Here is a 27,202-nt window from a genome sequence, read left to right as displayed (position 1 = left end):
CTAAAATAAATTGAAGAAAACATATCAATAATGTAAATGAGGAGGTATATAGTGTTCACCCATCACTCTTCCAATGTTTCTAGAAACTTATTCCCCCCCGCCCCAAGAAAATCAAAGATAAGGACAGAAACCAAAAGGGAAAATCTAAAACACCGCACTTATAGAAAATTATAAAATAAAACTGAAAGAAAGGGAAAGGAATGGAAAGCCTAAACCTTTACCGTAAAAGAAATGACATCTGTAGAAAATTTCCGCTGTGTTTTCACTTAATATTGAGTACTAAAATGGGGAGGGGAACTGAATAGAAAGAAACAAAATTACCTCCATTGCAAACAAATTATCAGACCTAAGAGAAGTGAGCAAGCTGCTACATTCAAGGTCAGTAAACAAAGATAAAATGCATGCCTATACCAAAGCATCCCAGAGCAAGAAAAGTAAATTGCAACATTCCATTTAAATATAGCAATAAAAATAAATAAGCCAAGAATAAATCTAGCAAAAGATGATGGGAGATTTTGATGTAGCCAAGAGTAAAGTTTTACTGCAAGGCATTGAAGTCCCCAGTAATAGAGAGATAAGCTGTGTTCATAAATGGGAAAATCTGAGCTCTTAGTTATGTCTATTTCTCTCAAATCCATTTATAAATTTAATTTAATTCCAAGCAAAGTCTCCAAAAGGTTTTTCATTGAATTTGACAATTGGATTCTAAATCTCGATATGGTCAATGTATGTGGAAGTTAGTGGTTCTTGTCTCCTCTGGTAGAAAGACCTAATTTAAAGCCAATGCAATCAAGATGCATTTTGTGCAGCTGAGCAAGGACAGATACATGAGTTAACAGGACAGAACAAAGTCCAAAACCAGAGGAAAATCTCGCATCCTCAAATGAGTGAGGAGTCTTCATTTCTGTCAGAGAGAGCATTGCAAGTCAATGTGGAAGGGTTTGGTGGCCAGTCCATGTTGTGTTGACACCTTGTGTTCCTTGCAGAAAGATGTGATGTGCTCACCACCTCCAGGCAACACACAGAAACAGTGTCCTGAGTGAGCTATTGGCCTAAGTGGGGGAAATAAGAACTTTTAAACTTTTTGAATGAGCTGGCATGGCGACTCATGGTGGCTCAATGCCAGCATTCCAGAGGCTAAAGCAGGGAGATTACCACCAATTCAATGATAGCCTGAGCTACATTGTGAGTTCCAGGTCATTCAGTGAGTGGTTGAGGAGAGAGTGCTTGTAGAAAGCAAACTGCCAGAGCAGAGACGGAACAAAACCACGGGGATGACATGGTGAGATGCCAGGAAACTGAGTCAGATGTGGGTGTGGCATTGGGGCACAGAGCCGCCACTTACCAATTCTTGAGATGCCCACAGGTCACTTCAAAGGTACTATGTGCCCTTGTTGACATGGGAAGGAGAGTGGTTTCTGATGCAGCTGCTTGCTTATCTATAGATGGAAATTATCCCCATCAGCACACAATGGAGTAAGTGGGCTCTGAGCCCCCTGCTCTGCCCCAGGGACTTCTTCTGTGTGATGACCCTTTCTGTGTCACCTCAGTGGGGCTCAGTGTTGGCATGAACCGCCTTTCCTTCTGCAGAAGTTTCTGGCTCCATTGGTCTCCATGTAGGATGTGGGCATGTACAATCTCAGCCTTGAGGACTTGGCACACTTCACTGCTTGGAAACACTGAGGGTTCAAGTGAAGTGCCCACTTCAGCCCTGGGGCTCTTTCTTCCTGTCCCCAGGTCATCTAACTCCCTGCAAGACTCCAGTGACCTCCTGCTTTTGCCATTGGTCCTTGCAGTCAGGCAGATGCAGGGCCAAGACAGGAGGGCCACTTACAGAGCCAAAGAGCCATTGGGTGAGTGGCTGGACCACTGCTCTTCTTCCCTGTCCTACAGACTGTGCTCTGAGAACTGGGAGGGGCTCAGTGGTGGCCAGATCAGCCTTGTTCTGGAGAGCCGCTGGAGGGCCCTTACCCTGTTGCCAGCTCTCCTCTCCAGCTACCTTTTGCCTTTATACTGAGTACCACATCCCCAGCAGACCAACCTCACCTCTGTCTCCAACCCTAAGAGTGGCTATCTTCATCCAAGTTACGCCGATCAGCTGTTTTCTCTGAAACTTCATACAAGCCTGTTATCAAAGGGTTTCATCCTTCTTTAAAACCACACAGTTCAGTGTGGGCCTCAGGATCTGGGAGGAAATGTAGGGAGAAGGAAAGAAAAGACCTCAGTCCCAACGAGTCCTCAAACCTAACAGACCCTCAGGCCAATTCTACCTGGGTCTCTCTTGCCTGGGTGGCTAAGGTAAGAGCTCCTGGTTTGATTAAACTGTATTGGGATGGCTTTCTGTCCCTTGTCTCTTAAAGCAAAATGGAGCTCATTGCCCATAAAATAGCATGAGTCCTACTATACAGTGGCTGGGCTTGGAGGAACAGCATGGCCTCCCCACTTCCTCCTGATCCTACAGAGGTGAATAGAACTGGTCTCCTCTCCAATCTCCAGAAACATCTGCAGACAGCTGTCCTGTGGACTCTGACATCAGAGGTCCCACTGCTCTGTCTGGACCTCCAGCTGTCCCCCTTCAAATTCAGATGCCAAGTTTCTGGTTTGCCTTAGGTACCCTGTGTCCATGTCTGTAAGAAACTGTCTTGATTAAGGATTGATGTAGAAGGACGGACATAGCCACTAATGTCAGCACCCTCCCTAGGCAGGTGGGGAAGGTGGCTACCCATAACTGTCTCTGGCTGCTGGTGTCTAAGGTGCCAAAGGACACAGTGACAGAGGCTGAGAGCCTGCAAGAAATTAGACACAAAAATGCTTACTCCAGCTGCCCAGGTGAGAGGCTCTTCATGATATTTATTTACATCCTTTGCCCTTCGTGAGGAAGAATAGAAGGACAGGAAGTTATGGGGACATGGAAGGAAAGGGAAGTCTCTCTTGTCCAGGGTCAAGAAGTTCAGAACAGGGACTGGACTTCTGCTCTTCCAGAGGCCCTGAGTTCAATTCCCAGCAACCACATGATGGCTCACAACCACCTATAAAGAGATCTGGTGCCCTCTTCTGGCCTACAGGTATCCCAGCATGGAGAACACTGTATATGGGATAATGATAGTAAGAAGGGGGGGGGGAAGGAGAAAGAGGAAAAGAAGGAGGAGGAGAAGGGAGTTCAGAACATGCTGACATTCTGGCTTACCAGGGTGGAGATTCTCAAAGGCTCGGGGAGCTCCTCTTGCTGTGGACAGCACTGGGAGCAGGCCCTCCACTCTGCCGGTTGTAGATGCATATCTGGTATTTACCATGGCCAGAAACAGGGCTCTCAAGACCTGGAGGTGTGAGCTACAGCCTTAGACCCCCTAATAACCATTAGCAGCCCAAATTGTGAACAGTTAAAGCCCAGCTTATGTCCCCGTGGGTTCTTTGTTAGTGTCCTAGACACTGGAAATGCTACCCTTCTTTGACAAGAGGTGGAACCTGAAGCTCTGACCAGGTTTGTCTAAGGGCCAGTGAGTTTACTCAGTGTGTGAAGGGGCTTCAGTTGTCCAAGCCTGACAATTTTGGTTCAATCCACAGGACCCACAGCTATATTTATTTGGGTGTGTGTGCATAACACCCATATGCACACACACCCAAATAAATAAATTACCATGAAAAGGGGAAAGGAAGGAAGGAAAACAGTCAGACAGACAGACAGACAAGGCTTACCCTGAGACTTCCTGCTGCTGGACTTTCTCTGTTGTGTCCCTAGGGACATAGAGCACAGGAAGTGAAGAGGATTCAGGCCACCAGACTGTGCTCCAGTCACTGGGCTCTCTCTGACTTAGCTATCCCTTGTCTGGTTGTCTTCTTTAATTTATCTCCTCAGGAAGATGTGGAACAGCAGGGTGTGGTGGTGCACACCTGTGATCCTAGCACTCAGGAGGCTGAGGCAGGAGAACTGAGAGTTCGAGACCAGCCTGGGCTTCATAGTGAGGCCCAGAAGAGGGGCGGGGGAGGGCCAGTCATGGAGCACCTGGCTCAGGCCTAGTTGTGTTTATGGAGGGACAGTGTCCTCCTCTTGGGGTGTCTGTCACCTGAACAGTTAGAGCATGAGGAGTCTAAACCAGCATTCTTTGAAGTGACCCCTAGTGTCCTACCTGTTGGATAAAGATGAGACAGGCTGACCGTCACGGAGGCTTTGCAGGCCACAGATGTAAAAGGCATGTGCACAGACAGAAAGTATGGGTGTAGGGAGCAGCCTCAGCCAGGCCTGGTCAGTGGAGGTGACTATTGCTGTCAGGGGTCGCTGATGTCCCCTTGCTCTCAGACAGGCCCCCTGGAAGTTTGTGTGGGTAAGAAAGGGAGTGCTGCATTTCCAAGGCCGCACATATCAGGCCCCTGAGACACAGGCTCCCAGCATGGACTCTCAATCTTTTCTGGGTCACAGTACTGCTGTCGTGGTCACTGCCCAGTAGAGAAGCTAGGCTAGGAGGCCCTGGGATGGGGCAGGCTGGAGAAACCAACAAAGCAAAAGATAGGGAGAGACTTTGGTGTTTGAATAGCCCCCAGGCTTTGGGAATGAAAACTGGGACCAGCGGTGTTTATAGGTTGCTGCAAATGGGTCATTTATAGCTAGGGGTGCAGCCAGGAAATTGGGGTTTTATGGGCCCCTAAACGGTAATAATAATTAAACTCAGTTGGAGATGGCATGGTCTGCTGTTGGTGCAAAGCACTAAACAAAGAAAGCTGCCTGTTCCTCGGCCCTCCCAGAGAAGCCCAAACTCTGCCAAGTCTTCTTCCTGTGGCAGGGGAGGAGGTGTGGCTCAGCTTAGTTTACTTCCCTTAGTTTTGTTTTCCAAAGAAGCAAAGGTTTAGTGACCGTTTTCTCATAAAAGGAGGGGGAGAGAGAGAAAAAAACAGACAGACAGATACACACATACACACACACACACACACACACACACACACACACACACACACACACAGAGAGAGAGAGAGAGAGAGAGAGAGAGAGAGAGAACTCCCTTCCAAATAGATTAAATAAAAGGTGGAGCCCCTATAATATTAATTGTGTGAGTGTCACAGCAGGCTCTGGTCTCCTGGGTAATGGCATTCACTGACTCATTTGAACAGTCCTTGAAGCAGGCACTCCGCCCCCCCTTCATTCATGGGAGAAGAAAGGGACCTTTACAGGGAGAGGCACTGGCTAAAGGTCAGTACACATCTGGTGATTCCATTTGTTGGGGCTGCAGAAGCTGCTGAAGTGGACTAGTCCTGCAGCCTGACACTTGAGGGACTTCTAAGAAAAAGCTTATCCCTATTCTTGGTAAGCTCTAGGTACCACTTAGTAAATCGTGTATACTGCTGTACTACTCAGGGTTCTCAGAAAGACACAGACAACGGGATAGATGATAGATAGATAGATAGATAGATGCATCCATACATGCATATGTACATAAATATGCATGTAAATTGATACATAAATAGGTGATGAGTAGATGGGTAGATAGACAAGAAGATAGATGACAGATTCATAGATATATAGAAAATAGGCAGGTAGACAAACAGATGGTAGGTACATATATACATAGATAATAGATATGTAGATAGACTGATAATAGACAATAGATAGATAATAGACAGATGGTTAATAGATAGGTGATAGATAAATACATAGATATAGTCAGACAGATGACAGATGCACAGATAGGTATACAGATAGATGATAAGTATATAGATAGGTAGACAGGCCAACAGACAGGAGCAGGGGTCAATAGGGGAATTGACTCCTATGATTATGGAGGCTGAGAAGTCCCACAGGAAACCATATGTAAACTGGAACACCAGGGGAGTAAGTAGGATGCTCAGTGCAAACTCAAAAGCCTCAGAATGGGGGAAGCTATTGGTGTGGATCTGTCTGAGGCCAAAGCCTGAGAGACTTGGAGAGCACCTGGTGTAATGCCTCGGGTCCCAAGGGTGGGAAGGGAGAGTCTAAGGTGAAGGAGAAGGAGGAAAAGAGGAAGAGGAAGAGGAGGAGGTGGTGGAGGAGGAATTTCCTTCCTTAGGCCTTGTTGTTCCATCTGGGCCCTCACTTGACTGGACAGCATCCACTCACACTAGGAGAAGGAAGCTTGTCTCCAGTGAGTCAACTGACTTACATGCAAGCCTCACCTGGAAATGCCTTGCCTTAGTCTGTGTGCTGTGGCAAAGCACCTGAGACAGAGTAACTTTTGAAAAACAGGAATTTACTTCTCCGCATTCTGGATGCTGGAAATCTAGCTAGCACCTGGTCAGGATACTGAATTTTCCCCAGGGGTGGAGTTCTAGTCCACAGAGCACAGGAAACCTCCTATACCAACAGTGTTGTCCAGCACAAAATAACAAGCACAGGCAAGAAAATAAGCCCTGTGAGGATCCACTCTCTTTTCTTAAGTGTACATGCATGCACACATGTGAGTGCATGTGTGCATGTGTGTGAGCGTGTGTGCGTGTGTATAAAATCCAGAGGTTGTGTCAGGTGTCTTTCTCTATTGCACTCCACCTTGTTTCTTGGGACATGATCTCTCCCTGAACCTGGAACTCATTGATTGGCTAGAATGGCTGCAACAATTTGTCTGCCTCTCTGCCCTGAAGTGATGGAGTTACAGGTGTTCACCTCTGTGCCTGACCTTTACATAACTCCCAGGGATCTGAACTCAGGTCCTCATGCTTGAGAAGCAGGCCTTTTATCCACTAAGCCATCTCCATAGCCTCTACTGGCTCTTTTGTTTTCTGATATATCCCCAAACTGAAGTATAGCCTTGCTGAGTGAATGTGGGGCTCACATGACTGACAGTCTAGATTGGTAAAGGCATAAATGTCTGAGAAGCTGGGTCAGTATGAAGTCTGTCACTAAATCTTAAAGGAGGGGTCCAAAGACTGGGTGGTTCAGGGTGGGTTCTGAGGGCTATATGGCAGGCTGCCATTGTCCACAGCTGGCAAATGATTCTGAGGAAGCCATCAGAAAGCACTCAGACAGTGGCTACTAGGGTGGAAGCTTCCCCCAGTGTCTGCTGGAACAGGATTCCCAGGAGGCCATTGGATTCCACATAACAGGGACTTCTCAGCAGGACATCTAATCAGCATAACACACAGTCTAGTGGAGGGTGCAGATGGGACCAGGGATGCAGACAAAGCTCTGAGGACAACTCCCTTGGGAGAAGGTATCTGTGTACTCCAGCAAGCATCCCTGTGTCCCCATCTGTAAAATGAGGGCACAAACCACCACCAGGGACTTCATACATACTTCAGCACAGCATGGCTTTGGTGCTTCCCAGAGGTGCATGGGAAATGATGCTGAGGGACACAGAGAGCTGGGGAGATTCTGCTTTCATTCTTCCCCAAAGCAGGCTGTCCTTTCCTTCTTACTCCACATGTCTGCATCCTGAGAAGGCCCGCTCACATTCAACAATAATGTCTTGAATGAGAGCAGTCATTCTAAGTCTAGTGCCCATCACGTGCACGTGTTAAGTGTAACCTCCACTCCTGTTACATGGTCTCATTCTCACCATTTTCATACATTGAGTCTAACTTTAGAGACAGTGTTTATCCAAAGCTTCCCAGCTGGCTTCCCTGTGGTACTCAGGTTCACTTGGGAGGACTGAGACCTCTTTCTTCCAGCCTGCTTGGCCACTATGACACAAGCCAGAGAGGCCAGGGGCTCTGGCCAAGGCTCCTCCTGGCCAGTCAAGCCCCAGAGAAGCTTAATAGAATTGGGAGTTCACAGAACCCCCCCCCCCCAAGCAGAAGAAATACCTTGCAAAGAGTTGTGCATAGAGGTAGGTAGAACTTGGGGACTTGAATGAAAGCCTGGCAGGACTTCGGGGTAGGGACAGGCGTTCTCAGCACCAGTTGGTGTCATTATAGAGAGCTGTAGTGTGGCTGGCTCTATTCTGGGGCCGAGAATACATTAATGAGAATACACAGACCCCTGTTGATCCCCTGCATTCCAAAACCCTTATTTCCCAAGGATACTCAGCAAGATAGATGAGATGGATAAGCAGCATGTTGGGAAGGTTTAATAGTGCATGTGCTAAGGTTTGGAAAAGTAAATCAAGGAAGAGGAACAGGAGGTGATGAAGCAAGGCACAGAGAGTTGGTGATGTCAGCTGTACCAAGTCCCAAAGAAGGCTATATAGAAAAGGCAAGCTTTGCTGCAGACCCAGGGAGGGCACAGTTTTGAATATGGCCTCTAGGTGGCAGCACGTCCCCGTTCAAGGAAAAAGGTCCATCTAAAATTGTTCCTAAAATAGGGGCATCTTAGAAACAATACCAGAAAAGCCACTGGGGTGAATGAATTTTGTTCTCTGATCTGGCAAACAGAGGTACCCAAACTTCTGGAATCCGCTATAGCATGCTTAGGACTATGCATCATGTGTGCATCACACAGCAAAAATAGGTCACAATGACACCTGCCCTGAACTTTTATTTTAATCTAAATCATAGTTGCCTTGTTTTGCCTCCATCCCCATTGGCAAGAGCTGTCATTCCCCTCAGAGTTTATGTAATAGATTAGTAGAGACAGGAAGTTCATAGTGTACCTGACAGGTAGGAAGCACTTAACGACTGTCAGCCCCGCCTCTGGCGCACACCCACAGAACCCTCTTTGTCTTTGCGATTCCTGGTGGGTAGGTTGTTTACACTAAAGGGAGAACCTGAAGATTTGCCTGGGGTCTGATGGCAGAATCCTAGAATGTGGAATTTCCCCCACCCCAGCCTGTTAAGGTTTAGGGCTATTATTATTTTATTATGTGTGTGTTGTGTGTGCCAGTGTGGGTGCACAAAGAGGCCAAAGGTATCAGGAAGCTCCAGGCCTGGAGTTACAGGCAATTGTGAGACACCTGGGATGGATACTGGGAACTGAGCCTCTGGAAGAGCAATAAGTGCTCTTAGCTGTTGGACCATATTTCCTACCTCTTTCTTTTATGGAAAACTCACCCTATTTCACTAGCAATTCTAAAGGCGCCAATTACTAAGTGGGCAAAGCACCCATCTCAGTTTCCATAAAGCAAACTCTCTCTAGACTTCTAGTTCAATGGCTGGCTTCTTAATTAAGGCATATGGTTCGATAATGAGATCTACAGATATAAAAAGGGTTTGATATAAAAAACAGCTATCCCTAAGTAGGTGGAAGACTGCACTGAGGGACAGATAGAGCTATGTGGGCTATGAGCATCATTGGATTAGGATGAGGATGTCAGGTACCAGCTGCCCCAGAAGCTATGATGAACAGAGACTAATCTACAAAGCTGGTCCAATGGAGGTCAGTTCAGAGAAGTGAAGCTGTCCACTTCCTGAATGTTGAGATCAGAAAAGACTGGTGCCCTCTTCTGATCTCCACAAGGACTAGGCACAAACATGTCAAACAGACAAACAAGGCAAAGCATCCATAAAATAAAAGGTACACAATCAGAGAGAGAGAGAGTATTATCTATTTTACCATGAACCCAAGAAAGATACAGTATCATCTCTTTATTTGTATCAGTTAGCTCTTGATGTGTAACAAATACTCCAAAGCGTACTGTTTAAGGGGGCTAATGATGCAGCTGGGCTCAGTGGGTTGGTTCTTCCAGATTCTGCTCTCAGCTCAATCATGTGTCTGAAGTAGGTAACCAGTCACCTGGGCAGCTTGGCTTCATGAGTGGGCCTGCTGTAGGCTGGGGTCATAGGAATAAGCAGCTCACTTGAGCTTTCATTGTCCTTTGTTGTTCAGTGAGGGACTGTGGAAGGCTCTCAGGGTGCCTAGAGAACTACATTTAAGTTAATACGAGATATTAAAGATGAAAATAAAATTAATAAAAACAATTCTAGAGTCTGTACCAGAACTAAACTCTGAGTAATCTAGTTTCTTGACGCCTTCCCCTCACATAGTCTTTCCTGACCATATCTCTTCCCTCTTTATCTTCAACAGAATAAATTCTGAGTCAAAGGAAAAGATACTGGCTGTCAGCTCTAGAATAGACTTTGCACCTGGATGTATCTCCCCCTTTGCTGTCTGACTATGGAGTAGGGAAAATTGCCTCCCTGAGCCTGCGTGGTATGCTTCCCTGTGAATCTTTATTTCATCCCAGAGTGGTGAGACTCTCCACTCCACCTTTTCAAGACAGTGCTGTTTTATTGATATCATGTCATGTGTGTTCATGATCACTGTTTGCATGATCATTTTTTCATGGGTCCCTTTTGTATCTAAGACATAGTGAGACAAAACTCATTCTGCCTCTAAAATTAACTGATAACTGAGAAACAAACTCTGTGACCAATTCATCTTACATTTTTAATTAATTGTGTTTGTGCATGTGTTCATTGTGTGTTAGTGCATATATGTACTTGTATGCACATATGTGTTCATGCTTATGTGTGTGTGCATGCATGTGTGCATTCATGCATCTGTACATCTGTGTGTGCAGACGTGCAGACATGCAGATGAATATAAACATTTTGAGGATAATTCTTACTTCTAACCTTCTTTGGAAAACAATGTTGTCTGAGTCCTTATTTTGCTCAAGTCTAGGTAAAATACAACTCAAAAAGTTTAGAACTGATTTGTCTTAAAGATCATTATAAGACTAAACTGTTACCCCAAGATTGCCTGCTTGGGACTTACAGATTTAAAAACAAACAAACAAAAAACAATCAAACAAACAAAATAAACAAGAGTCATATGTACAAATGATACTAATATCTTACATTAAATCCTAAATATAACTTAGAATCACTCTTCCACAGTACATTTGAGATAATAACTCATCTCTGAGCCTTCAGCTTTGAAGAGGAATAAAATGGCTTAAATAGATTCCTATTAAATGATTAAACTGACAACCCAAATGTAAAAGAAATGAAAAGCAGGGTGGAAACAGAAATGTCCGACCCTGCCCAAGCCCTTTGGTTGCCTTCTGTCTCAAACAAGAAGTGAATGCTTTAGCAAAGGCAGTTCCTAAATGTCCATCATACCAAGACTTTATGGTAAAAAGAGTTACCTGTGCTAAGACAACACAGAAATGTGCCATGTTTTATAACTGTTAGACAGTGAATACAAAATGTCCACATATTTTTGTGTTTTAGACACAAACATTGGGTTTCAATGAACTACAGTCAATTTTAGGAACAAAAAACAAACATTTTCTAAATTTTATAAGGAAAAGAAATGTGAAGAAATGAGCTTTCAAGGGAGAAAAGGAAATATAAAAGCTAAAAATATATTTTGCTAAAAAAAATAAAAAATGATGTCATGTTGTCAGTCATCTGGATTCTTCTTTAATATGAATTTCTATTTACCTTCCCAAACTGAAATCTGATGTAATATCAAAATAATAGTGCAAATGAAATTGTAGTCACAAATAAGAGTTACAATTCAATTTACACATTGAAGAATAATCATTTCAAAACTAAAACTAAGCACTTGTCATAAAGTTATCTCCAGCATCAAAGTTTAAATTTTAGAAAATCTAAAATTAAAAGATAATAAATTATTTTGAATAGTCTAAACATTAAGTAATTGTTTTTCTTTTTTATAAAGTACAAGGAGCTGTGGACACAGAAACACATGGTCAATCTATTGTAAAGGATGGACTTTAGTTGGTTAAAATTTCCCTCATTCCCTCACCTTCTGCCATTACATCCTTAGTCCATACCGTGTTCTTGATTGTTTTCTCTGAGGGCATAATACTCCTCTTATGAGTATAGTCGCTTGTAAATGTTATGTCAGTCATAGAGGAGGGGAGGGGGTGGAGAAAGACCAAGATCTGAGTCAAAATAGCTGTTAACATTCGATGTGGGCTAGGGATTTCTTCCTTAGTGATTTTACTGGCTCTCTCTCTCTCTCAGACTATCTTCCTGTCACTCCAGCTTCATCTTTATCAGATTCTAGGTAGGACTAAGCCTTTCTAGTGCCACATGATAAAAAAAAAAGGGGAGGGGGTTGGCCTCTATACAAAAGATGAGACACTTGATCAGCTGGGAACTTGTGAACTGAAGTTCCCAGAAAAACAGAAACAAGATCCAAACCAAATTTAAGGAAACCATCAAACCAGCATTACAGCATCTGCAAAGTGGATTGACTGACTAGAACTATGGCTGCTGAGACCTGGGACATTGCAGGCCCAAAGACAATTATCTTGAGCTATCTTCATCTTTCTTAAAAGTCATTTTTGTTGCCCATTACTGTGCCTGCTCTGACATCCTGGTGACTATCTGGCAAAAAAAAATTTTTGTGAAAGACTAACAAACTACTATCTTCTGCTGACAACCCAAAAGCTAAGCATGCCTTCAGATAGAGTCTGAGGTCCATGCTAAAGAGTTCTCTGTCATGATCAAAAGAACTCGAGGAAAGCCCTGGTTTGGCATATGGTTTCAGAGGCTTAGAGTCCATATGGTTGGGAAGGCACAGTGTGGCATGCCATGGCATGACATGGCCGCAGGGAAACAACGGGATAAGAACAGGAGTGGGGCAAGGCCAGCGCTGTGACATACTTCCTCCAATAAGGCACCACCATCTGGGGACTAAGTGTTCAGATACTTGAGTTCCTGGAGGACATTTTGTAAGAATTCAGGCATTATTCTGGTCTGCCCATGTCATCTGGCAGAATGCACTGAGGCAGTACCCTGGTCAGCCCAGGGTTCCATGATTGTATAGTCTATACACAGGTGCAAAGGACCCCTTTAAAAGACAGATCCCCCCACCCACCACCTACTTACACTCTCTTTCCTAGCTTTCCGCGCTCTCTTCTCTTTCCTGTCCCTGGGGCAGATAGGAGTTTTCCTATCTCCCTCTTCTTTTCTGTCTTCTTTCTGTGTCTCTTTGCCTTTTTTCTCTTTCCTTCTCCCTCCTTCCCCCTTCTAATAAAACTTCTCACTTAAGCTCTGTCTGCCTGGCGTGTTTGTTCGCCCACCTCGGTCACCCTCACTTGCCATGGTGTCCTCCATGGTCTCCCATGCAAGGTTCCCTTCAAGCTTTATCATAACACATTTCCCACTCAAACCACCATACCTGCTTTGCTAAAACCCACACAGCTGCTGCTCCCACAGGGTTCTCAAAGTGTCTTGACTTTTGACTTTATTTTCTTTTGTTAGCTTAAAAAGAAATCATGAAATAATTAGTGCATTTTGAGGACAACCTGAATCCAAGTTCCTGAGCTTTGGTTACTCATATTTGACTCCCTGCACTGTTGTTTGTTTTATTATAGACATGTTGTGGCCAATGACAGGCAGCACATCCTGTGTTGGGCCCATGAGATGACAATGGGAATGACCTGGTATTGCTGTGATTTCTCACTTGTCTGTGGCTTGTGAGAACAGATGTGCTACACAGCTAGTTATAGAAAAGTACAGTTCATACAGTTGCATACAGAGCACAATACTTGGTCATGACAACAACCTACTGTTACTATTTATGTATTTACTGCACTTACTCTGATTGGTATTTTCTAATGTACTTCTTATACTAATTAAAAATTATTACGGTGAAAGAGTATTTGTATTATGTTGGATGCAGCCTCTGTGCAGCCTGTGGTGATGGTGTCCCTTAATTGCACACAGGAACCATAAGGTTCGGCTGACCTGAATGCTCTTGTTCTGTGTAAGTGCATCCTATGATTGGATTGTGGTCTGAAAAGTTCTCAGAAGATACCTCATGGTGAGCAGCCATGTGATTGCATTTGAAATTTTTTCTCCAGGATGAAAGTATTTCAGGATCTTAGAGACTATGAGTGATTCCTCTCACTATTTAGACATCCAAGCAGCCATCAAAATAACAATGATGGCATTTCATCCAGAGGCTGGGGGATAGCCCTTAGAGAGCCTCCTTCTGCTTGAGATGCTCCCCCAGAATCTTGCCCTTGTCCGACCTTGGCAGCCTGGCAGCCCAAACATGCCCAATTATCCACTGGCCTTTTCTTCCATTCTTCCAGGCTGACTCTGTCAACTGCTTTTATCTGACCACATGATTTCATTTGTCAAAGAAACCCAGCCAGGCCTTTTCATTAAAGGCCACTTCCTAGATATCAGTCATAGGAATCATAAGTTACCCCCTTTGATGGGATGTGTGAGGCTGTCTGGTTGGCTAGCAAAGGTATCCCTGCATACTGACAAGCCTTGGGGTTCAGCTGCCTTGGGCTCCACTCCTGGTTCTGTAGTAGGTTCATTGCATATGAAAGAGATGAGAGGTGGGCTCTTCTTTGTAGGCTGGGGGCCACTGCAGCTACTAGCATTCCAGTAACCATAGCAACAATGGACCACATGGCAGGTGTTTGAAGTCCATCAGACATTTTCTGGTGTTAAGTGCTCTTCATCCTTCCATCCATGCCTCCCTTAGATTCTATTCTGACTGGTGGCATTAAGAGTCTCCCAGGGGAGCAGCTCAGGCCTGACAGACTCAGGATCCAAAAGAACCTCCAAGGTCAGCTAAATAGATCACAGGAGATGGGGGTGGGGGTGGGGGTGCGGTTGCAGTTCACAATTGTGAACAAATAGGGCTTAGTAGAAAAATATACCTGACATACAGCAGGCATCTAACTAATAACTGTGGAAAGATCACTGCAATAAAATTGACTTGATATAGAAAATGGAACTCCCTCCAAGCTGCCAGAAGTCTCTAGAGAGATGATCATGTAAGTTACTAATTATTGAGTGCCTGATGTGTGCAGTCATGGGTGCTGTAGAGCCTCTAAGGTTGTTTGTGTGTTGAATGAATCTCCAGTGCACTGGGGGATGACTGGAGAGAAGTATAGATGGATTAACAGGACCAACCATCAAGCAAAGTGTTCCCATCTGAGTTACCCCTGAGATCTATCCATGGAGAGCCTTTGAAAGGTTATATAGGTTGTAATAGAATCAACCATAGGCTTCAGAAACATCCATTCTAGTAGATGTCAAAAAGAAGAGAGAAGGAAGCTAACTACTTTGGGCAAAGAACCGATTTTCTTCTGTACCCATGCCTTAGAGAACTGGCAGTTGTGTCTTCCTTTCTCTGGGAACCTGGCTGCCATCCTGGGAGCTCTAGCTACAGGGAGAGAGCATGTGGAGGAGAACCAAGGGTGCCTGCTGAGGCTTCAGATTGAGTCCTGTGGTGACCGGGCATCAGCTGCTACCTGTGTTGAGTGTGCCATTGCACAGCCCAGCCTAGCCGGATCCTAGACTACTTCAGTTCCAGAAGACTGCTGAGCAGAAACCAGCCAGTTTAGGCTAGCCAGCCTACAGAATCACACTATGTAGAAAAGCAACTGTTCTAAGCCACTGAGTCTGGGGTGGAGCCCTGTGCAGTTGCTAAGTCATAAATTAGGGGAGACAAGGGAGGACCCAGGCAATGATCACACCTGAAGCCAGACAGACATACACTCCAGCTCTGGAGTCATCAGCTACCTGGAAGCTATGGATTAAATTCTGCCAGGTCTTTTCTCCTATGTGCCAGGCACACCTAGAACCCACAAACCACACCTTGTCCTCAATAAATCAAACCTTCCACACAACAAAAACAAGCAAACAAAAAAAAACCCAAAAGCTCAGTACAGCCAAAATAGTTATCATCCTGCAGAAATTCTCATTTTCCCTCATTCTTAAGCACACATAATCTCTACATTGTGAGCCCTCTGTTCCAGAGGCAACCTCTGCCCTCCAAAGATAGGAATTGGAGCCAGCAAACAATGAGTGTGGGTTCAGGATGGTGCCACTGTTTCTAGTGACCCTGTATCTGGGCCTCAGTATCTTCAGCTACATGGAAGGTAAGGTCCTTGCCGATCACATCAGGTAATAAATGTAAGCTACAATGCAGCCCAAAGATAACTACCTGATCACAGGACCTTCCAGCCAGACACCACACTGCATCTGTCAATCCTCTGCCACACCCCAGTCTGCCCTATCTCCCTCCTTGTTCCTACCACATTCCCTCTCCTAGCTTCTGCTGGTGCCTGTCCTTGGTGAGAAGCCACTGTGAACCCAGGACATGAGACACCTCTATTCCTGCATGTGAGTGCTTGCAAAGCTTGGAGCATCATCTACTTTACAGCCTCCTTATCAGCCCTGGGATAAGGTGAGGGGTGGAGTGACAAGCAAAGGGTTAGTAGTAGTCGGATGAGGTGACCAGCTACCCAGAGTGAGCTTCAGGTCTGGGTTGAAGTCCTGGTTCATTGAGTTGATTAACACTGTGACTTCAGTAATCTCCAGTCATTCTTAGGTCCAACTGCCTGTATGTATGTATATGTTTGTGCACAGAGCATCTAGATAACACTGAGATTACCCACCTGCCAGGGAGTGTTTGTGTGTGCTTGTCTTTATGTATATGTGTGTGCATGTGTTTACATAGAGCACTAGAAATGGCCCCAAACAACTCTGAGGTTATCACATGCCAATGTATGCATGTGCCCATGCATGTATATGTATGTGCGTGCGTGCGTGCGTGCGTATGTGTGTGTGTGTTCTAGGAATTGCACCATACAACCTGGAAGTTATCACCTACAGTATGGGGAGGGGTGGCAACTAGGATTGACCATACAATCCTGAGGCTATCACCTGCTGGAGTGTGGTGTGTGTGTGTGTGTGTGTGTGTGGTGTGTGTGTGTGTGTGTGTGTGTGTGTGTGTGTGTGTGTGTGTGTGTGTGTAGAGTACATAGAGCATTAGTCACAGTCCTGCAAGGCCCTGAGGCGATTGCCTGGGCCCTCCTGGCGATAGGGGGGAGGGTCACATGGTGGCGGGGAGGGGGTTGCGGTTGACGCGCCTCCGGGTCAGCCTCCGCCTCTGACGTCCTTATATCGGTCCTCCCTCCTCTGGCTGCATCCCCGCCCTCAGAGTCTGGAGAGCGGCTGGAGCCCTGCGGGAGCGCTAGGTGAAGGAGGCCGGCGGGAAGCGGGCGAGCCGCGGGAAGCAGGCACCATGGTGCTCTCGGTGCCTGTGATCGCGCTGGGCGCCACGCTGGGCACAGCTACCAGCATCCTTGCGCTGTGCGGGGTCACCTGCCTGTGCCGACACATGCACCCCAAGAAGGGGTTGCTTCCTCGGGACTGCGAGCCCGACCCTGAGAAGGCGAGGCCAGGCGTGCTCCAGCCGGCCCAACAGGTGAGTGTGGGCCAGGTGTGGTGGCCCCGCCACCTTACTCTTAACCATACCAGGAGGGGGGACAGCAGACCTGCAGCAGGGGTCTTGGTGGCCCCGAGGGATGGGGGAGGGACTTGAAGGAGAATGGGGGGGATGAAGGTTTGCAAGAGCTGGGAAAGGAATGGGGTGGGGGACGGACGGTGTATAGGGAAGACAGGCTTGTGAGCTTTGGGAAGGGATGGGGGACCGCAGGGTTAGGGCACCCTTTGGGGAAAAGCCTGCAGAATCGGGGCCAAGGGTAGTGGGTTTGGCAGAGGAAAGACCTTAGTGCAAATAGCTGAGAAATAACCAGAGGGGAGGCATCTCTTCCCTATGTGTCCCCCCCCCCAAGCTGGACAGCAGGAGCAGTAGAAATGCCTGGGGTCTAAGGGTGGCCAGTGAGGAGGAGTATGCAAGACCCCAACTCCTAGCAGCTGAGCCTCAGCATCTCTGTGAGTCTCTGGAGACTAGAAGGCTTTTGTCCCCTTCATCTGTGATCCTCAAAGTCCCCTCGAGCTGGAAACTGGCTATGGGTTGTGTATCCCCAGCAGGATCTGAGAGATCTGGGGGAAGGAGCATTCATGATCTGTGACCTCCAGAATGTTTCTCAGGTGGAGGACAGTGCTCCTTGGAGAGCCAGAGGAAGGGCTGGCCCTGGGTCAGGGATGCATCAAGGATCTCCCAGGACCATATAGATTCCCTGATTTTAACCTTCTGGGAGCTTTAAGCCAGTCCTTCTTTTCCTAGTAAATAAATTATTCAGAAGCCCCCTAGGTCCCAGAGTGAGACTGTGTTGTTGGTCACTGTACTAAGAATGAAAGGAAATGGCTGCTGTCCTTGAGGCACTTAGAATCCCATGAAAGTGACATTGTCACTGGTAAGCAGAAGCTGGTTGGTGGGATGTCAGACTGGAATGATCAGGAATTGGGAGCAGTGGACTCCTCAGTGGTGAGGGTGTGGCTGGCTGCTTTTCCCTCCCATCTGGCATGGCTGAGAAAACACCTGAGAGACAGATGGCCATTCTGCTGTCTTTCCATGGTGGCCCTCCAGCCCTGCCCCTAACTGTGAAGCAGTTAGTGTAAACAGCCTCCAGGCTCCCTTCCTACTGTCCTACTGACCCCCAGTAGCCTATATAATGCTGATCATCTGCCAAAGAGCTGCCAGGTTATTTCTCAGCAACTTAAAAACCCAAACATCTCATTAGAATAAACAAACCAGCAAACCATCCATGGCTTAATCACCACCATACTACCTTACATATCTGTGCTTTTAACAGCCCAACAAAGGTACATCAGAATAGCCCAACTCACAAATTAGGAAACACAAGTTCAGGGAGGGCAAGTGACTTGCCCAAGGCCACAGAGTTTCCAGAGCCAGCTGTCCCTGAGCTGGTCTGACTTTAGAGTCCTTGCTTGTAGCCCCTCCAGCCATCCCCTACCCACTTTGTCTGGAAGGAGCTTGTCTCTCCAGCCAGGCTCACCTCAGTGACCCCTTCTTCAGTCTTTGCCTCTCTGGCTTGGTGATTCTTCTCCTTCTTGTCTCCCACTCATATTCCACACAGATGGCATTTCTTCCTGTTCTCTTCCCAGGGAGGGTTTCACTTACTAGCCCATGAAACAAACATCCCAATGACCGTATTCCATACCATTCCTTCTAAAGCTGTTTACAGCACTCCCTACACTGGCTGTCATTCATATTAGCCACCTGCATAACTTTTATTCCTCGTACCTGGAAACTGGCATTTGTGCAATAAGAAACCACTGACAAACAAAGGCATCCAGCCTTCTGTCCCAAGGGGATGTGTTTTTTGCAGCCCAGATCCAGTTCTCTGAAGACCTAGTGATGTCTGCCCATGAATATCTGTTGATATGTGATGCTCACCCATGTACATTTCTTCTCCTGCTTCCTTAGTGCCAGGAAATTTGGCAACAGAGGCTAAATCAATAGGTGTGAGAATGATGATCTGAGAGCTCAAGGTGTCTTGGTGGCCACTATGTTCTGATTCAGCCATTGACCCAGATAAAATAACTGACAAAGACGACATAGTTGATTTCAAGGAAGCCAAGGAGACAGGCACAGCGTGGGAGATGGCTGAGGGACAGCCAGCAGGGCTCATTGAAGATGTTCCTCAAAGAGAGGAAGAGTGCTGGAGAAGGGAGGGGACTGTTAATTTTTATCTCCAACAGAGGTCTGGTGTATTTGTAGGGTGCAACATCCCAGCCTTTGCCTCCAAATCTCATTGGCTGTGTAGCTGGGAAATGCCTTTGGTGTCACAGGGCAGGCCTTGGAATCTGGTGTATGACCCAAATGGATAAACAAAAATTGAGGTTTGTATTGAAAAAGAGCTTGAAGGTCTTCTGAGGGATTAAATATCTGCCAAGAGCCTGCAGATGGAGTTTAAGGGGAGTAGGGAGGAAACGATCCTGTTTTTGTCATCATTAACTCAAATTGAAACTTGGCATTTTCTGTAAGTGGGACTATAAACAAGAAAGAGCAGGAGTGTTCCTGATCCCCGAGACTTTGTCCTCAAGGACAATCATACCTTTTCTAAAATATGCTGCCGGGTTGCAGACACTTCTCCTTTGCCGTTCACCTCCCCCCCCACACACACACAGCCCCATTTTAAGTTATGGTGTTTATTAAGTCCCTGATCCATCCTGTGATTTACTACATTAATAAAAGACTACACATTACTGGATATAAGCTATTGACTATTCCTTTACAGCCCATATGCTTTACTTTCTGCTTTTTAAGCATCTTGGAGACAGATGTGAGGGCTTTTTTAGACAGGGAAGGGATCCAGTCACAAATGATCAGGAGCTCCTGCTGAGGGCCAGGTGGCGGAGTTGGAAGCTCTCCACAGCATCCCCTCTAGTGCCCTGCTGGCTTCAGGTCACAGGTCCTAGACTCAGGTGCCTTTGTCCCATCTACTTGGACAATGCTCCCCCCCACACAAGTGTGTTCAGCCTTTGTGGTATGTGTGGAGAATTCAGTCTTCCCACACAGACCATTCCATTCACAGTCTGGTGAGATCACTGGGAACACCTCAGTCCACCAAGAAGTTTGGTTACAAGTGGCCTGTGACTTGAAGCATGGTTAGGCAGGTGGTCCTCAGGTGGTGTCTTGATGGCCATTCCCTCTCCCTCATAAGTGTCTCTGAATTTATTTGTAAGCTGCCTTCAGACCCCCTGGCCTCCTTCCCTGGAACTTCTTCTTCCTAGGGTTCAGGTTACAGTGTTCCTTTTGGCATCCCTGGGTGAACAGAAAACCTGTGCTCCCCATTGAGCATCCTAAAGTCTCCTCCTAGCATGACCCTAAGGGGTCAAAAACTTTCATTATAGGGTCCTATTTCCTCTTCTGAGGCATGCACTTGGCCATGACCTTAAGTGAATCTTCTCAAATATATTTTATGTTCCCTGAGGGACCTGGTGCTGTCTTCCCAAAGGCAACACGTAGCCAGAGACTTTAGTGGACTTGCTTGGCTTCAGCAGTAGTCACCCTACTTCCCTGTTCACACCCCTGATCCCAATGCCACAAGCACCCAGCTTAGTCAGTTCTCCCCCAGCAGAGCCGAAATGCAATGGTTTTCAATGGAAGCTTAGTTCCAAATTTTTATGGGATGAATTAACACTGATTTTATGTCAAATAATATATGCATAGTCAAGATCTTTCCCCCAAGATCAGAGATGTGTCCTTCACCTTTCCCATGACCCTAACTAACAATGTCTGCTGGAAAGCAGGCATGTGATCACCCTGGATGTATATATTGAATGAGAACATTTTGTATCCAACCTGGATTAAGAGGGACAAACAACAACATATGTCGGATCAGGAGACCTGAAGCCAGGATTGAGACATACATGGTGCTACCCTACAAGGCAAATAAGGGACGGGGTGAATCTGGCTGATTAGGGAGTGGGGAGTCTTTAGACTTTGATCCCTGCTCTGCTTCTTGATGTAAGTGCTGGCTACATGGTTTGTTTCCTTTAAAATCCATCTAGCCTTATGGTTATGGTTTGTGTGCTTTCCTGTAAGTAACTGTGTATCAACATGGTCCCTATTAAGCCATTTCACTGTGACATAGTGTTTGTGAACATTATGAGGACCAGGCCAGTACCCTCATGATGGGGGCTTTTAGACCTGAGATTCTCCTGTACATCCTATCCATCACAAGCCTCCTCCTGGCTTTATCCATTTGCTGCTGTTTCTCCACCTGCAACATGAAAGACTCACTCTAGGGACCAGGATCTCAATGCCTTCAATGGGATTCTAGGACCTTTTAATTGTTCTCCTTCCCATGACCTTAGAGCAGCACTCCATGCTGCTTGTTTTCATTTCACCCAGGAATGAGATGGGGCAGGCACAGCTGTTGCACTCATATTAATCACATCATTCATTAAAGGTTAATGAGTGCATCCTAGGCATAGCATACAGTGAAAAGCAGGCATGGTCCTCCCAAGGAGACAGAAGGTACAGCCAGCAATTGTCACAGAGCATGTTATGATGCTACATAATGGGCAACACTCAGGAGCCATGAGAAATCCTAAGAATAAGCAATGCCACCCACAGTCCAAAGTACATTCTTCTCCATTCTGGGTGGCCATTCTCTGGATATCCTTCTTGTTGATTCTTAATGCTTGGAGGGCTTATGAATTATTACTAACCCCACTCCTGGAACTGATTGGACTCTGGCTGCTTTAAGGGTTGACCTCTATAGATACTCTGCCTTTAGCTTATTGTTGTTGTTAGCTGTTGGTGAGGGCAGGGGGAGGCATGAATCCAATGCTTCCTACATGCTAAGTACATGTACTACTGAGCTACTACCCCAGTATAGTTCTCAGCTTTTTAAAGGATTCAACGCCAAAATTTTTGTTAGTAAATCCCTTCCATCTGTACCACAACAATGAAAGATCCATTTCCACAGAGTAATAAACATCAGGGCTGGCACTTCCATATACATATGTTCTTTATATGTACCAGACACTTGCATTTTACAGGTGAGGAATGTGAATCCAGAGAGCTTAAGTAACATATTCAGAGGCAGAGCTAGGACCCACACTTAAGAAGCCTGGCTCTAGAGTCACATGTTTGATCACTTGGCTATAGCTTAATACGAAAAAAGCTAGTCAAAATTCTGTTCAGGCTACTGTTTCCCCAGACAGGTGAACAGGTGTCTGGGAATCTGTGTCTTTGACGGTCAGCTTCCCAAAACCTCCCCCGATGCTTGGGGTTATTCTCTGCTCTGTACACCCATCAGCTCCAGGCACTGAGTACAGCCTGAGAGATTTTAAACAGTAAACATGTTTGGGCTGGTTGCTTAGCAACAACAAAGACAGTATGAATTTTTCATCACAAGATTAGCATAAATTATTTCAGGGAGATGAGCACACAGCCTCAAGAAGTGCTAACCCCTTCAAAGTACTCACAGGTGAATGAATATCTGTATCTGGTCCCATTAGTCACTTCTCAATGGCAGGTTCTGACCCATCACATTCCTGGTTTCTCCCCTAGTTTCTTTTTGATATGGCATATAGATTAGTTAGTGTGATGATTAGTGTTAATTATCAATTGACAGAATTTAGAATCACCTGGGCAATGGGCCTCTGGGCATGCCTGTGGGGAATATTTTGATTTGTTAACTAAGATGGAAAGATCTGTCCACTGGAGGTGGTACCCTTCCCTGGCTGAGATGCCAGACTAACTACACAGAGAAAGGGAGCTGAGCAGCAGTATGCTATGAATGTGATGTGATCAACTGCTCCAAGCACCTGCCGCCTTGACTGCCCTGCTATGGCATGAACTGTGTTTCTGCCAGGCATGTTATCACAGCAACAGGAAAAGCAGCTACAAGTTGGGTTCATGACTTGTCCCCTAGCAGAACCCATACAGAAAACAGCTGAACAGATTATCAGCTACTGGGGATGCAGGAGAAGGACTCAGTGGGGAAACAGGCTGAAGAAGCCAGGAAAGGGAGAAGGGAAAGAAGAGACCACAGGCCCAGAAAGACAAGGGAAGACAAAGGCTGCACCTGAGCCAGGGCCAGGAACTATCAGAATGCACAGACAGGAGCTTTTTCCTGGGCACCTGCTGTATCCCACAGGGGCATTGGGGCCAAGGCTCTCTCTTGGCTGCTGTGAGTACATCAGCTCTGCAAGTCTCTCCTGAAGGGCAGTTCACCTCCAGCTTGGCCATCCTGCCTCTGTGTTCAGAACCCACAGTGCTTATTTCTTGCTAGCCTTGGAAAAACCTGATTTGAGGATGAGAAGAGCTTCATAGAAGCAAGGGTTTTTGTTTGTTTGTCTTTATATGTGCATTGTGTGTCTGTATGAGTATATGTACACCACGTGCATGCATGCAAGTGTCTGCAGAAGCTACAAACATTTATGAACTGCCATTCGAGTGCTGGGAACTAAACCCAAGTCCTCCTCAAGGACAACAAAGTGTTCTTAACCACTGAGCCATCTCACTAACCCAAGTAGAGTTCAGTTTTTAACAACTAAGGAATTCTCTGTATGGGGATCAGAACCAACACACCCCAGCACCCAAAATGTCCCATAACCAAGTTATAGGAACTAACATGTCAGCAGAGGAAAAAGAAAAACAGAAGGAAGAGGCATGTTCTTCACTCCTATCCTCCCTTCCTCGCTCCTCCTCCCTTCTGCTATCTCTCTATTCCTCCCTTCCTCCTTCCTCCTTGGAGGAGGGGAGGGTTCAGACAGGGTCTCATTGTTCTAACTAAGTAGCCCAGGCTAGCCTTGTTATATAGACCAAGTTGGTCTGGAACTTAGAGATCTTCCTGCCTTGCTTCCCAAGTGCTGGGATTAAAGGTATGTACTACCACACTGGCCCTCTATTCCTTTTCTTACCCTTTAATTACATTTATTGAGCACATACTGTGTACCAGGCTCAGTGCTAGGGAATCGGTATACAGTAGTGGCTGCTCCCTCACCAGTGACACGGTGACCTGTTCTCTATCTTCATGAAACATAGGGTGCTGTGATCAGGATCAGAGTCAACAGAAGGGCCATGTGTGTGACATGAAGAGAAAGCTGTAGGATCAGTGAAGCTCAGGCAAGTAGCCCATGGTCAGGTTCCTCCTCTCGAGCATGCTCAGTATGTTCTAATGGCTCTGTGGAGTGTGTGTAGATTCTATTTAGTTCCAATGTGTTTTGTATTGGGGTAAAATTCACACATACAACTAACCGTTTTGAAGTGTATGAGTCATGAATCAGCCATTTAGTACATTCACATTGTTAAGCAACTGCCACCCCCACCAAGTTCCAGAACATTTCCATCACCTCAGCAAAAAAACCTGGTGCCCATTGAGCAGTCAGCCTCTTGTCCTTCCTCCCCAGGCTCTAGTAACCACCCATCTGCTGTCTGTCTCCACAGATTTGCCTGTTCTGGACATTTCGTATAAACAGAATAATTTAACAAGTGACCTTCTGTGTCTGGCATCTTGCAATTAGCATAATGTCTCTGTGTTTAAAAGAGGTTTGTTATATTTTTAGTTGTGTGTATGAGTGTGTGTCTGAGCGTGTGCTTGCAGGTATACTTGGAGGCAGGTGACTGTCTGATTTCCCCCAGGATCGGAAGTTACAGATGGTTGTGAGCTGTCTGGTGTGGGCAGTGTGAGCCCTGCTTTGGCCATCTGCAGGACAGCAAATGGTGGTAATTGCTGAACCAGCTCTCTAGCTCCATCACTTAGAACATTTCTAAGGTGTTGTCCTTTCCTTTGTCCTAGTGCCTTGGACCTTCCAGTGCCATATGCTTAAGTTTCTACCTGCAGCTCTTTTGGGTACACAATATACATGGTCATCGGACAATTCTATTTTTAACTTTTGGAGGATCGGCCAAACTGCTTTCCATGGACATTCCACCATTTTCTATTCCCCTAGCAATATTCAGTAACTCTTTGGGTATCAGTTCTGATTTTCTTCCTTTCTTTCTCCCTCCTTCCCTCCCTCCCTCCTTCCCTCCCATCCTTTTTCCCCTTATCCTCCTCTTCCCCTCCTCCCACTCCTTTTGAAATAGCCACCCTAGCAACTGTATGAAGCTGTGCTTTGAGTGTAAACTGTACCCCTCCATACACACACCCTGCCCAGGCTCAAATGCTCTAACACCTGGTACCCCCAGATGGTGGCGCTGCTTTGGAAGGTTGAAGAAGTGAATCCTTGCCAGGGGAATTGAGTCATTAGGGGTGGGCTTTGGGGTTTTACAGCCTGCTCCACCTCCTGTCTGCTCTCTGTTTCCTGACTGCAGAAGCAATCTGACCAACTGCCTCACCTCAGGCTGCCTTTTCCCACATGATGGCTTGTGTCCCCTAAAACTGTGAGACAAAATAAGCCCCTCTTCTCTTAGGTTGTTTCCTGTCTGGTTTGGTCAGGGCAGTAAGAAAAGAAACTAATACACAAATGTGTCTTATTTCAGAATTTACTAAGTCTTTCGTGGAAACACACATTTTAAAATTGTTCTTGTACATGTATTCTGATTTACATTCCTAAATTCTTTAATTGGTTTTTAACAACCATTTTCTGTCTGCACTAAATGTTTATTGAAGTGGACCTATACGGGTGCACCGGAGGCATGCACGTTTCTCTCCATGAGAAGTCTATGCCCACCATTCTCTTGCTTGAATATATTGCATGTTGTCACTGTCCTCTTCCTCAGTCCCCAAACCCCACCAAGCTTTAGCCCCTCATGAATCCCAAGATGCTTTACCCAGACACTCTGGTGTCCTCTAAGCTTGGCTCCATTTTGTATATAATTCCCTTATGTCTTGATACTGACAGGCCAAAGCAGTGTCAGGAGGAGCTTTGACATCCCCTGTGGGGCTGGTATTGCCTGCACATAAGCCTTCCCACCACAACCTTCACCAAGTGCTAATCCCTTGGCTAAAGGGCTTTCATGCCTCTGTAGTACAAAAAGTCTTGGATTATTTCACACAGCATTGAAGGATAATTACAGAGGTATTTGGAGAGATCGGTTGGGGTTTTAGGGTGGACAAGGAATGCCTTATGATTTTTCCCATTAAAATGATGGAGTATCGCTTGCCTTCTGAAACTTGCTCTACCAGAACAAGTCAAGACCAAGTCATGAGGGGTACTTACCATGTGAGTGTGAATGAACAAAATCAGGGAAAGGCCCTGTGGGAATTCTGTGTGATTAAGTCCACCTGGCAAAGACCCGGGACATTTTGATATATTTCATTGATTTTCTTCACCCTCGATTCTGCTCATTAAAGCCAAAGTGTACTTTACTTTCCTAGAAACAGGCACAGAGCTTTGCTTAGCAAGAAGTGAAGAAGGTCAAGTGAATAGATGGATGGGAGACTGGAGGGGTGATGGATGAGCAGCTGCCTGCAGCCACAGCATATTCACAGCATAGGCACAGGAAGGCAGGAGCGCTCCAGGTTTACTGGGCAATCGCTGCATTTGCCTTTTAATACAACAGGGAGCAGTGAGAGATGTGGAGGGTGGGTGGTCTCATTCCAGGTTGGTTTCCCTTCCTTTAGGCCTTCTATCACTTGGTTAGCATAGGACAAAATAAAAATCTTCACCTGTGGGCATGGGGAGCCATCTCAGTCTGTAAAGTGTAGGTTGTGCAAGTGTAATGATCTATGTTCAAATCATTGGCAGCAATGTAAAAGCCTGGCATGGTGCTGAGTGTTAATAATCCCAGCACCAGGGAGCCACAGAACCAGATATCAACCTCTGATCTTCATGTGCACATGCACCCAATCACAAGTGTGTTTGCACACACACATGAACATATGCACACACACACCTAGATCTTCACCTGTGAGGACCAGGCTCCAACACCCAGGAAGTTCATATTGTGCTTTAAAATGGGTTCAAACTGCTTAGGGTGATTTTGCTGCTGAGGTATCATGGAGGGGATGGGGGAGAGCTGAGGTAGAGAGAAAAGTATGTTTGTGCATGACTGCGTGCTTGAGTGTGTGTGTGTGTGTGTGTGTGTGTGTGTGTGTGTGTGTGTATGCCTATGTTTATGACAGGAAAGTAGAATGGAGACTATGACAAGGGAGAAAGCTCTCTAAAGAAAAGAACCATTGGGGTGTTGGTGGCACACGTCTTTATTCCCAGCACTCAGGAGGCAGAGGCAGGTGGGTCT

At 46.0% G+C, this 27,202-nt stretch overlaps 1 protein-coding gene across 1 annotated transcript in view; it reads left to right on the top strand.

Moving 5' to 3' along the window:
* The first annotated feature begins 16,708 nt into the window (after window positions 1-16,708).
* Syt13 (synaptotagmin 13) overlaps window positions 16,709-27,202 on the top strand; it is a 39,391-nt gene continuing 28,897 nt past the window's right edge. The window contains exon 1 of the mRNA XM_051184150.1: window positions 16,709-17,053. Coding sequence (XP_051040107.1) covers window positions 16,871-17,053 — 183 coding nt within the window. The 5' untranslated portion in view covers window positions 16,709-16,870. The remainder of the gene's footprint in view (window positions 17,054-27,202) is intronic.

The sequence above is a fragment of the Phodopus roborovskii genome, unplaced genomic scaffold (genome assembly GCF_943737965.1).
Source record: "Phodopus roborovskii unplaced genomic scaffold, PHOROB, whole genome shotgun sequence".
Lineage (NCBI taxonomy): Eukaryota > Metazoa > Chordata > Mammalia > Rodentia > Cricetidae > Phodopus > Phodopus roborovskii.
This window is presented reverse-complemented; position numbering and strand designations above follow the sequence as displayed.